This window comes from Durio zibethinus, chromosome 27, assembly GCF_047325235.1.
Source record: "Durio zibethinus cultivar Kanyao isolate XHJ-2024 chromosome 27, ASM4732523v1, whole genome shotgun sequence".
Taxonomy (NCBI): domain Eukaryota; kingdom Viridiplantae; phylum Streptophyta; class Magnoliopsida; order Malvales; family Malvaceae; genus Durio; species Durio zibethinus.
In genome coordinates, this window is record NC_143188.1 from 12,397,748 (window position 1) to 12,411,658 (window position 13,911).

The 13,911-nt window shown below is 31.8% G+C and overlaps 2 protein-coding genes across 2 annotated transcripts in view; one reads left to right on the forward strand and one right to left on the reverse strand.

Annotated features, from left to right (window-relative positions):
- The window catches only part of LOC111279463 (signal peptide peptidase-like 2), a 48,638-nt gene extending 47,762 nt beyond the window's left edge, over positions 1-876 (forward strand). The window contains exon 13 of the mRNA XM_089756467.1: positions 746-876. Within this exon, the coding sequence (XP_089612593.1) occupies positions 746-861 (116 nt within the window). The 3' untranslated portion in view covers positions 862-876. The remainder of the gene's footprint in view (positions 1-745) is intronic.
- A 412-nt stretch (positions 877-1,288) lies between these two features.
- LOC149510939 (protein ACCELERATED CELL DEATH 6-like) lies at positions 1,289-5,887 on the reverse strand. Its single transcript, XM_089756554.1, has 3 exons — positions 5,129-5,887; positions 4,318-4,853; positions 1,289-2,020 (listed from the first exon to the last, which is right to left on the reverse strand). Exons 1-3 carry the CDS (start codon positions 5,874-5,876, stop codon positions 1,466-1,468), a joined length of 1,839 nt encoding a protein of 612 aa, XP_089612680.1. The 5' UTR covers positions 5,877-5,887; the 3' UTR covers positions 1,289-1,465.
- Positions 5,888-13,911: the final 8,024 nt, after the last annotated feature.

Here is a 13,911-nt window from a genome sequence, read left to right on the forward strand (position 1 = left end):
TGGTGTTTCTTTCTTTGCAATTTCTGTTCGATGTCTGACTTCCCTACAAATGTTTATTTAACTCGGAATGATTTGAATGATGTTTTTCCTGACATGTATATTCTGAGATTTCAAATAATTGCAATTTTTGTCCAGTGTAAATGCAATTGTTGAGACCAGCATCTGCTTAGTTATATACTTATATTTAATTATAGTGTCATATCTGGTTATCACTTTAGCTTTACAGAGCAATTCTGTGATTGATGGGCATACAAGTATCAAAAGCATCAGGTTTACCTTTATTTGTTTCAAATTGGCTCCAACTTAAGACCTGGATATAAATGGCCTGTGGAATTACATACTTTATTGTTCCAGGATAATTACTGGAATACATATTGATATATGCTCTTGATATTTTGTCTTGAAGGGAAAATAATCAATCGTCATTGACACACACATACATACAAACTACACACTCACATGTAGTATTGCCATTATATTTTAATTTGTGAATCACGGTTGTTAATCTTGGGAAACAAAATGTATCTTTCTGCATATCATGTAGGTTTCTGAGTATAGTATTGCCTGTGAACTTGAAAGTACTGAATAACCTCGATGTTTGATTGGTGAAAATGAATGAATATCAGAGGTGTATTCTTGTATTTAGTTGGTTGAAAAGCTATTAAAAAAAGAGTTGGGTAACACCAAAATAACTATTGTGAAGCTATATAGTTGTACTAATTCATTTCAATTTCACGTATTGCAGGCCTCTTCTTTACATACCTAGGGTTATATCTAATGAATGGGCATGGTCAACCTGCACTCCTCTATCTTGTTCCTTGTACATTAGGCAACAAAGTTCAAAATTCCACCCGGATATAGGCTACTTCAGGCTGGCTTGTCAGAAAAAATCTCTTATACTATCTCATTGTAACTCGTTTTCCCCTTCCCTTTCTCCCTTCTGATTTTTCTTTCCTTTTGCAGAAGTTGCTGTCTTATTAGGTTTGGTAAGGGGAGAGCTGAAAGGGCTTTGGAATTACAGCCCCGAGTCATCTTCCATGACAAATTTATGATAATAATAACACATAAATTTTGTCATAATAAATTTAATATTTGTGGTAAAATTACTCATGATCACAAGAAAATCCTCACTAAAAACCTGTTCAAAATTCGAAAGAGAATATGAAAAGAGCCAAAGAAACAATATGATCGGACCATATAAAGGGCGGATATATAATGGACGAGAAAAAAAAATTTATTGCCAAAAATTAAACTTTCATGAAACATTAATAGCTTAGAAACCAGGGGGCAGAAAGCAATTTGTAACTAGTTTTAACTTGAGTAAAAACCACATCGAATCCTTGAATTACTGCCCGCTTTATTTCATGATTCATATGTAGCAATACAAATGAAACAGTCGCCTTTTATATTTTAATTAATTTTATGGCAGTAGCAGGCTTGCAGTTAGGAGTACGTATGGTGTCCTTTATCGGATAAAGAACTTATAAATGGCAGAAGCAATGAGCAAACCGGGAAAGAAGATGAGGCCAAGGGAACATGTGGCGATAGCAAACCCCATGGAAGATTGTAACACTGCGTAACTGCCTGTGCTGAAAGCAATCACCATTGCTATGATCGCATAAAAAGTTAAGACATCTGCCAGACCAATCACCTGATATCGGAGATTAACTAGACTCCACTTCAGGAATACCAAGAGAAAATGAAGCAGGACCGCTAAAAGAGAGGAAACAAATGCAAGGGTATCTGTAATAATGAAGGCTTTAAAAGCTGGGTCACGACTCAAGGTTGCATCCCCTTGCTCATCACTCTTGTATCTACGAGGTACGTTGAATGCTGCGGCGAATGTTACGGTTGCTACTAGCGCTGCCACCAGTAAATGGGTCTCTCGTGTTTTTTCCACAACTTCGATGGAGGAGACATCATCCTCGTCCTTTACCCTTCTTCTGAAGTTTGGGTGAACCCGTAACCCTTCCACTTCTACATTATCACCAATGTCATTCAACAATTGGCGAATGTGTTTCTGCAACGATAATCGTCGATTTAAGGAATGATTAGCATTTATTAGTCTATGAGAAAAATTCACGGGTACTTCACAATTTTTATAAATATATCATTTTCATTCATGACACAAAAGATATATATCCTTTTTTTTAAAAAAAAAATTTGCTATCCATCGTTTCGTCAATCAACATTTAGAAAATTAAAAAAATGTTCATGCAAACATTGTGATGTAAATACAAACACGTGACGGGATCCACACGTGGGCCACATGCATGTTTTAAATTTATATGGATCATATTTGAATTATAAATAATTTTTTTAATAATTTTTTTACATATTATTGATATTCACATTAAACTTTATCAATTTATTGGTTTGAATTTTCTATTAAATTATTTTTAAAAAAACTTTACAAACTTCACCTAAAAAATTTCATATTAGTTTTTTTCATCCTATGGGTAGACAAGTGATACTCGTATACATATCCTAATTGATTAATGACTAATAGAAGATAAACCATAAACTTTTCTAAAACATTATTCATGGAAAATCTTTTTTTTTTGTCATGTATAAAAGTGAGATATATATATATATATATATATATATATATATCATGGAAGTTCATGAACTACTAGTGAATTTTACTTATCCATATATTGGTGATGGAGTTTTTAAACTAGATAAACAAAATTAAAAGCCTTTGTTGTAACATTTTCTCATTTTTTAACTTTATTTCTACACAATCTTTTTATTAAATTATACATTTCATTATCTGCTAGTATAATAGTTGTCTCTAATGTGACATCCCAATAATTAAAATTTAAGACTTTAGTTTAAATGTTTTGAATTAGGATTTTGAGATGGGCAGAGTGAGATTTATGACAAGAGAGAGTAACTTTTTATTAGGATAATAATAGTTCATATCGAATTTAATTTAATTTTTTTAAATAGAGTATAATATTATGAATTTTTAAAGTTTGATTTAAATTCTAATCAACTTTTCTTTAAATCGATACAATTACAACCAATAAGAAAAAATCGATTCCATCTAAATCAAATGTTATGATTTCGAATTAATTTTTAATTTTTTTGGTTTTCTCTCATCCTTACCTTTCATTATGTATTCCATTTTTCCCTTTTTTGCAATGATTTCTTTTTTGTATTTCATATCCTAATTTTGATTATTTATTATTATTTAAATTATTTATTTATTACAATGATTGAATTGATAAATATTTTATTTAATTCTTCTGTCTATGAAAATAAAATAAATGAAAAAAAATCAAGAAAAATTATTACTATATTTTAAATTAATATATTTTTCTCTCATTTTGTTTTGCATTAATTTCTTCTTTATATTTCATTTCCTAATTCTGAGTATTTATTATTTAAGTTACTTATTTATTATTATTGTTTTTTTACTATGGTATTTATTATTATGGTTGAATTGATTCTAAAAAAATTATTGAAAATAATAAGTTTATAATCTTTCTTCTATACAAGAAAATTAAACTAAATGAAAAGAAAATCTTTAAAAGTTAGATTAGCCTAATTTAATTTTCTTTAATTTTTTTTGTAATTTTTATGAAGCAGTTTATCCCTAAAAAGATAATAAAAAAAAAGAGAAAATATAAAATAAAAATATTTACAAAAAATAGATAAATGAAAAGAAATTTAAAAAAATGAAAATGAAATTGGAAAAAATCTCATGGGATCCTTTCAATATATTGTATAGATTTGTAAAGGAAACAATAAATTAGGAATTTATTAAAGGAGACACATGCATGTTATTGTTAATTATCTAAACTCTGCATATAGTAGTTAGAGTTTAATATTTTCCTATCAGTAATTAAAAACTTTGCTTATAGTAGTCCACTTTTAAAGAGTAATAAAATGTAAAATTATGTAGTTAATAAAATACTCATATAATCTCAATTTTTTATCCATCTTTTCTTTTTTAAAACCCAAAAAAGCCAAAATCATTTTATAGAGTAAATAGTAATCGTTATCCTTAAAATTCGATTCCTATATTTTCAAAAGTCACTTTTCAATCCTCGTATTTGTAAAGCTGTACGAAATTCGATCCTTTTATTAGTCTTAAACCATTTCAGACGTTAAATATCTACTGGTATCACGTGTCTTACACTTGACATCAGTTGCTATGTACGAAATTGATGACTTGAATTTTTTTAGAAAAGAAAAGGTAAATATTAAGCCCGTCAAAATCAATAATTTTTTTTTTCTGAAATTGAAAAAAAAAATTAACAATTTGAAAAGGTGAGAATAGTAAAAATCAAGCAGGGTAAAGCTTTATACCTTCTTTCGTGTCATTTGGGCGAAATATTGCTCGGACTTCCATCCTCTTACTTGAAGTTCACGATCTAGAAGAAAAGAACTAAAAGAAAACCAACCAAGGAGCTGACGAGCAGGCCCCGTTAAGGAGATATGGATAGGCGTGTACCCGTTAACATCCTTTTCATGAAAAAGATTTCTATTTGTGAAATCATTAATCTTCTTATCAACTAAGAATCTCTTAAGTTTTTTGGGAGATACTGCAACGACAGCAAAGTGAAGAAAATTCCAGCCTCTTTTGTCCACCATTCCGCAGCAACCTGGACAATTGGAGATAATTTCTTCCATTATCCCTTGCTCGCCTTGCCAAGCTGCCATATGAAGAGCCGACATCCCTCTCTCTTTATCACTTATATAAGCGGCAGACGCATCTTTTTCCAACAAAACTTTGGCAATTGAACGTTTACTGAAATGCGCAGCATAGTGGAGTGGAGTCCGCCCATTGTCATCGGTTTGTTTGGTTAGTTGCATTTTTGCCTCTATTAGTTTCCTTACTGTCTCTGTCATTACCAAAACACAACAAAAAGATCAAAAAGTTCAACAACAGCAGTACATGCGAATTTATTTAATTTTGAAAAATGAATGACCAAGACTATGCATTTGTTTTGTTTTATTTTCCTCGTTTGGCCAGGGAAGAAACAGAACATGCGTTATTTAGAATGATGAGGAAGATTATCCCATTGGCAGAAAAAGCAACGAGAATAGCCATTGAGTAAATTATCCCAAAACGACAACAACAACAACAATAACACAAAATAATGAACTGATCACTTACTTTCATCTCCGGCCAGGACTGCTGCATGCAAAGCTGTTCTACCATGGGGGCCGCCAAAAACCGTTGATTTGCAATTATCTAACATCTCAGTAACCAAACCGTGATATCCTCCCTCGGCAGCTAAGTAGAGTGGAGTCTCACCGCTTGTATTAGCGGAGAAAGCAAAATCAGGATCTTCTTTGACCAATAGTCGCAACACATCAAGATGACCATATCGAGCGGCCAAATGGAAAGCAGTATTTTCTTCCTCATCCCTCATTCTCAGCATCTGCCTCGCCCCGGTTGCATCCAACCCTCTCTCCGGGTCTTCATGTAGCACTACATTGGCGCGTTCAATAAGCACTTTGACTATGCCAGAATGCCCATGTCTTGCTGCAATGTGCAATGGGATTTCCCAGTTGGCATTGCGTTGCAGTAGCAGTGATGGGCACTCGTCGACAAGTTGCTCCACAAAGTTAATGGAGAACTCTCCTTCGAATACCCTTTTCTGAAAATACGGAAACACTCTAGCATTTTTGACTACCAGGCGTCCTCCGGTTCTGGAGTAAATATGAAGCACCGTGTTTTGGCTTCCGTCAACCAGGCAATCAATAGCGCCTTGGTAGTCACTAAATGCTTCCACGTCACCATCCGCCGCAGCTTTGAACAAAACAAGGTCCATGTAGGTGATAGCCTTTTCTTCCATAGGCTGTTCAGAGGGAATGGATGAGCTAACTGAGGGATTCTGCTGTATCATTATAAATTCCATAGGCTGTTCCACCATGAGGGATATCATATTATATTTTACTTATACCAATAAATTATAATATTATAATTATGGAATTTAACTATTATCTTATTCACCAATTACTAACCATTTGACACTTTTATTAATATTAATTATGGAATTTGCTACTATATTATCAATCATTTATTACTATATTATAAATATTTTCTACCATATTATTGATCATTTTCTACCATGTTAAAAAAAAAAATCATCAAAAACTGTTTTACTATTTTATTTTTTAAACTTTTTTCGTTATTTAATTATATTAAGGTTTATTTTTTAACTTTTTCCTCTGTTTATTTAATTCTAATTATAAGCATAAATTAAATTTAATATTTTTGTTATAAATATAACAATAAATTGAATAAAAATAAAAATAAAGAAAATAATTAACTGAATAGGTTAAATTTTATTATTGTAATTTTTGAAAAATTCAATATATTAAATTTATCGTTTAGGTTTTATTATTATTCTTATTATTTTAAAAATAAATATTTTCAAAATACTAATTTTGTTTTATTATTTTCATTATTATTTTAATAATATGCGGATTCAAAATAAACCATCAACTTTTGTAATTCTACCCAACTTTTGATATGAGAATAAAATATTCAAGACAAATTCTCAGCAAAAATCTTATTAAGAATTTGATTGAATTGGACCTAACAAATAGTTTGATCCTTAGATAAGTCCAATAATAAAATATCATATAACAAGATGTCATAGAAGCATTTACACTATTTTATAAAAACAACATCTAATTTACGGTGAAAAATTATAATAGCAATTTATTTAATTCCATTCAAATATATGGCTAAAAAGGAAAGCTTAGCTAGATATGAGGAAAGCAAATGCATCAGCATCAGTTGTAATTAATTGAATTGCAAATTGCAGGAAACTTTGCCAGTTACAGTCAAGATCTTCTCTCGTCGGTGGTAAATTTCAAACTCTCCCGAAAGAGAACGAAACAGTATAAGAAAAAATTTGCAACGAGACAAGTATGTCTTAACGTGTAAAACCAAGCAGAAGACCTTATTTAATGTGACAAGAGACAAGTGTTTGTCTTAATGTGTAAAACCAAGTAGAAGACCTTAATTTCCAAAAAGAAAATGAAAGTAAATGAGGTCTTTTTCTCAGGCCACTTGCAGTATGAAGAAATTAGTGGGAGTGCCAACAAAAATAAGATCCAAAGGAACAATGCAATTGATTAATTCAATGTCTTTCATGTGTAGCAGCGTAATAATTCGTTAATAGGGAAAATAAATGATCGAAAATAAACATCCTAATCATGTTATTTGCTAAGGATTAATAACTGTGGAGAATTTTATGAAATATTTTAAAAATTTTGAGAAAAATGTAAAAAAATAAATAAAAATAAAAAAGAGATGGTTGAAGAAACGCTACTGTGACGTAATATTTAATAATTAACTCGTGTTCTGTGCAAAAATAAAATTTATAGTATGGACTGATAGTATTAGAATTGAGATTTGGGAAATTGAATTCGTCCACACTGTCTCTAAAGAGGCCAACATAATTAAAAAAATAATTAATTAAATTGTAAATTGCAGGAAACTTTGGCAATTACAGTCAAGGTCGTCTTCTCTTGTCCGTAATAAATTTCAAACTCTCCCAGAAGTGAACAAAACAGTATAAAAGAAAAAAATTGCAACGAGACAAGTATTTGTCTTAACGTGTAAAATCAAGCAGAAGACTTTATTTAATGTGATAAGAGACAAGTATTTGCCTGAACGTGTAAAACCAAGCAGAAGACCTTATTTTCCAAAGAGAAAATGAAATTAAATGAGGCCTTTTTCTCAGGCCACTTGCAGTATGGAGAAGTTAGTGGGAGTGTCATAACGTCTAGATCCGGAAATCCATCGTTAGACATTGATTTGAAGGAGTCGCCACCAATCTTTTTTATCTAGGTGCGATTGGTCATCCAAGGAATCTGTCATTTTAAGGAACACCTAAGTTTAAGGGTCCCTAAAAGAATATGTTCAGATCTACTAACCAGAACAGGGTTTGGGAGTTCGGTTACGTGTGAGGAAGGTTATAGCACCCTTACAAAGCCCATCAAAAGATGGTACCAACTTAAATTTGTATTATCCAATGAGCCTTAAAAATTTATCAAGTGATTAATTATTAAAAATTATTCTCAATTGACTCTAATAGTTTTAGCAAAAAATTAAGAAAATTCTCTCACTTCAGGAGTATGCAAGAAAACTACTGTTTCACTTGCAGAGGCTCCATCGTCGGATTATTTAACATTAAAAAATAAAAAGGAAGAAAAGAATTATTGTTTTTGTGCAGGAAAAATTGATACTTTCAACTTTTCTCCAAAATATTTTTTAGAAATTTTAATCTCGAGGAAAATTGATACTTTTAATTTTTTCCCAAAATATCTTTTGAAACTTTAATTTCAAGAAAAATTGATACTTTCAACTTTTCCTCAAAAACCTTTTTTGAAAATTTATTTTTAAGAAAAATTGATACTTTCAACTTTTCTCCAAAAATATTTTTTAGAAACCTTAATTTCGAGGAAAATTGATACTTTCAACTTTACCCCAAAAATATTTTTAGAAAGTTTATTTTTAAGGAAAATTGATACTTTCAACTTTTCCTCAAAAATTTTTTTTTGAAAATTTATTTTTAAGGAAAATTGATACTTTCAACTTTTCTTCAAAAATATTTTTTTTGGATTTTATTTAAAGAAAATAAAATAATAAAACAAAATAAAAGTGAAAATAAAAAAAATAAAGAAAAGTAAAACAAAAATAAAAATAAAATAAAGATAAAAATAAAAGAATATTAAATAAACCTAATCTAATAAAATAAATAAATAAAATATATAAAAAAAGAAAAAAAAACCTAGAACGGCTCGGCTAACAGCTCGGCTTGGCTTAAGGAAGAAAAACGGCTTGAAAAAGCGGCTCATAGGTGTCGGCTCGGCTTAAGGAAGAAAAACGGCTCGAAAAAGCGGCTCAGGGGTGTCGGCTCGGCTCGACTAACGGCTCGGAGAAACGAGATACGCGTGGGTCGAAAGCGGGTCGATGCTCGGCTCGAGTCAGATCTCGACAAAACGCGCAGATCCTCTGGGTTACTTAATGCAAAAACGACGTCGTTTTGAGAGGGTATATAAGGCTGATTCCTTCATTTTTTCAGCAAACTGAGCTTCTTCTCTCTCTCTCTCTTCTTTTCTCTTCTCCTCCTTCTCTCTAAACTTTCTGAAGAACTCCGGTTGAATATTCATCGAATTCTAGAAAATTCATCGAAATCTAGATTTTTCTCCGAAAGTTCATCGAAAAGTTGGTCGATTTCTGGGAATCTTCACCGAAAACTGGGCAACTGGTCGAAAACTTCAATCTTGACCGAAATCGTCGTCGAAAAATTTAACTTTCGCCAAAAAATTTAATCGAAATCTGGAAATTTTCCAGAAATTTCCAGAAAAAATTCACAGAAAAATCTTCAAAAATTTCCCAATGATTCCTAAAGCTATTCTAACGCCTCTAAACCCTTTTTCAGCTTTCGAATCTCTTCTGTCTACCTTTTTCTCTCAACCAATACTCTTTTCCTTCTGTTTTTCTGTGTGCTTCCTTTGATTTTGAGGGTCCTTTTATAGGGATTGATCCGAAGAGTTTTTGATCAATCCCAACTCCTCTTTGGATCGAAATTCAATCATTGAATTCAACATGGACTATTCTGATTGAATCCCAATCCAATCTTCAGCCGAATAAATCAAAAAAATAAAAAAAATCAAATAAAAATATTAATGAAAATAAATAAGATAAATAAAAAAATTAACAGATAAATTAAAATTAAATAACAGATAAATTATAACGTATAATCTGATAAATATACATATAAATATTAACAGAAAATAATAATAATAATAAGGATATATATATTAATAAATAGTAGTAATAAATAAATAAATAATAAATAGATAAGATAAAAATAAAAGAAAAATATATATAAAAACAATAATAAAAATAAAATAAAAATGTAAAATACAAAAAAAAATTAGACTTACCTATTTGGACCAGGCCCAATTGATCCGGACCTGGACCAAATTGGGTGTCTACAGCTGCCCCTCTTTGCACATTTTTTGTGAAACAGAAATTGCGCAAAGATGTAAACACCTAATCAAGACTCATCTTGACATTTTTTTTTTTTAAGATTTGATCAAAATTCCTCTAAACAGAGGCTCAACGACTTTGAAAAAATAAATGGCTCCTCTAATCAGAGGCTCAACGACTTTGAAAAGTAAATTGCTCCTCTAAACAGAGGCACCACAACTTTGAAAAGTAAATTGCTCCTTGACAATCATGTCCAAAGGAGTTGAAAATTGTGTTTGAAGAAATTTCAGAAGATTATGCCCAAAGGTTTTATAAATCAATCCTGATACCAAAAGACATCCTATTTCAAGGATTAGGAACTTACCTGACAAGTTTCTTCTCAAATTTGAAAATATCTTCATATCTGTCTTCTCTATGTGGGATCTTGGAACACCTTTGCTTCTTGAATTTATACACTATACTTTCCTGAAAGTAGTATATGCTATGCAATGCATATGAATTTTAATGCATGCTATGCAAATGTTAGCCAATTAATTCCTATTCAATGTATGGTACTCAAGTTTCTCAAGCTCTTTTCTTGAGAATCAAGCCCTTTGATTCTTCAAAGATTCAATTACACTGTTCTTCTAAGATTGAGCTAGTGTAGCTCTTAATTGTCTCTTCCACTCACATTCTTCCTGTAAGAAATCTCTTCCCAGATTCAATGTCCTAATCAAGAATTGAACATCTCGATTTCACCTTTATCACTTTGACTTAATCAATGTAATGTAAAAATCTTTCATGTTGTTATTCATTCATCAATCATTATCTCAAACTCAAAAAGTAAGAATGCATTTGCACATTTCTTCCATGGTGGGGTATTAGGAAGAAAAGAATATGAATGGTTGAGAAACAGTCACTAGAAAAAGACATAAAGAACGAAATAGAATGTCTCTTATTAGCAAAATGTTGGCTAATTTCGGCCAAGAGAGAATTACAAGGATAAGTATGGGGACAAAGCCAAAAATGAACAATAAGATAATCATGATAACACATCTCAAAGTTTTTTTTTTCTAAAAACCCAACCATCTGATATATACTTAATAACTTGAAACGCTTTCGAATTTGCTAGCCTCCATATCAACAAACTTTCAAATTCAATGCTGTGTTCTCCTTATCTAAGCTACCTTTTCAGGTTTTCAACTTAGACGAACCCCCTATGACTCAAACCGCCCTTTCAAGGTTTTCGTCTTGAGTCTTCCCTTTTCATTCAATTTTTTTCCTTTTTTTTTCACTTTTTATTATTATTTTTAAGCATAGTATTTTTTCACAGCATCAAAATTTATAGGATGAGGTAAATCATTTCCATCCATCTCAGTCAGTATCAACGCCCCGCCTGAAAAAGCCCGTCTCACCACATACGATCCTTCCCAATTTGGAGTTCATTTTCTTCTACTATCATGTTGGATAGGAAGGATTCTCTTCAAGACCAACTCTCTTTCTTGAAAGTAATGGGGCCGAATCTTCTTATCATGAACCCTCATCATTCTTTTTTGATATAGCTGATCATGGCACAGTGCAGTCAATCTCTTTTCTTCTATGAAATTTAACTGCTCATAACATTTTCAAATCCATTCAGCTTCTTTCAACTCAACTTCTTTTAGAACTCTCAAGGAAGAGATCTCTACTTCCACTGGTAGTACAGCTTTCATCCCATAAACCAAAAAAAATGAGGTTACCCAAGTAGAGGTGCGAACTGATGTTCAATATGCATGTAATGCAAATGGTAACTTTTCATGCCAATCTTTGTAAGTCTCGATCTCCAAAATCTTTTTTATGTTCTTATTGGCTGCCTCAACTGGCCCATTCATTTTCGGACAGTATGGTGTCGAGTTATGATGTCTGATCTTGTATTGAGCACATATTTCTTGTATCATCTTACTATTTAGATTCTTGACATTGTCTGAAATAATTCTCTCTAAAAGTTTATATCTATAGATGATCTCTCTCTTTATGAACTTACAAACTACAGAGCGTGTCACACTTGCATACGATGTTGTCTCTACCCATTTTGTGAAGTAATATATCATCACAAAACTGAATCTGTGCCTGTTAGAAGCTTTTGGGGTGATTGGACCGATGACATCCATGCCTCACATTGAGAATGGTATTTACAAGCAAAGTCAATGCAATCATTCTCCATCATCAACCAGTAATATCTTGCTCTTATGATCTGTCTCGCCATCATATGTCCACTGGTATGTGTCTCACATATTCTATTATGTACCTCTTCAATAATTTTTCTCGCTTCAGTCTTACTTACGCACCTCAATAACACCTGATCCCGATTTTTTTTGTACAGAATATCTCCATCTAGGAAAAAACTCATAGCCAATCTTCAGATGACCCTTTTATCATTTTCTATTGCTTGAACTGGGTACTACTGATCCTTAATATACTGTAGGATATCATAATACTAGGACTTTCCATCTTCTTCTTCTTCTATATTAGAGCAATAAACTGGTATATCCTTAACATCTAACTTGATGGGTTGAATGTCAGTATTATCATTAATTTGAATCATTACAGCCAGAATAGCCAATGCATCAGCAATCAAATTCTTTTCTCGAGGTAAATGGTCAAACTGGATATCTTTAAATTGTTTTGTCAACTCTAAAATATACTTATGATATGGAACGAATTTTGAATCTCTCGTCTCCCATTCTCTTTTCAACTGATATATAACTAGAGCTGAGTCTCTAAACACTTTCAGTGCTTTCACTCCTCTATCTATAGCAGCTTGTAAGCCATGACACATGCCTCATATTCAGCGATGTTGTTTGTGTAATTGAAATTTAACCTTACTGTTACAGGGCAGTATTGTTCTTCTAGAGAGATCAAAATTACCCTAATTTCATGTCCCAAAGCATTGGCAGCTCTATCAAAATACATTCTCCAACATTTTTCTTCATGCTCTCTTTTCTCCAGTTGAGAAATAGTTATTAAGTCTTCATCAGAGAATTCTAACTTCATTGGCTCATACTCTTCAGTAGCACGATCTGTAAGAAACTCCATTATAACGCCCTCTTTTATTGCCTTTTGGCTCACATATATAATATCATACTCCGAAAGCATTACTTGCCATCCAACAATTCTTTCGGACAAAGAAGGTTTCTCGAAGATATATTTAATTGGATCCAGTTTTGCTATGAGCCATGTGGTATGATAAAGCATATACTATCTGAGTCTTTTAGCAGTCCACACTAATGCACAACATATTTTCTCCAATGAAGAATACTTAGATTCGTACTCTGTGAACTTCTTACTTAGATAGTAAATAGCTCTCTCTTTTCGATTAGACTCATCTTGTTACCCCAACACACATCTCATTAAATTTTTACATACTGTTAAGTACAGAATTAAAGGTTTCCCTAGAACATGTGGCACCAAGACTGGAAGGTTTGATAAGTATTGCTTAATTTTATCAAACGCCTCTTGACATTCTTCATTCCATTTTTTAAGATTATTCTTACGAAGAAGCTTAAATATGGGGTCACATTTGTAAGTAAACTGAAAGATAAACCGAGAAATGTAGTTCAATCTCCTCAGAAAACCTCGAACTTCTTTTGGTGAGCTAGAAGGTGACAAATTTTGAATGGCCCGTATCTTATCTGGATCGACTTCAATTTCTCTTTCACTGATCAGAAAGCCTAGCAACTTCCCTGACTTTATCCCAAAGGTGCATTTGGTTGGGTTTAATTTGAGCTAAAATTTTTTTAACCTCTCAAATAACTTTTTGAGGCTGGTGACATGATCTTCATCCTCACAAAGACTTTGTAATCATATCATCTACATACACCTTGATCTCTTTGTGCATTATGTCATGGAAGAGTGTTACCATGACCCTTTGATATGTTACCTCAGCATTCTTTAACCCAAAAGGTATGACTTTGTAGCAA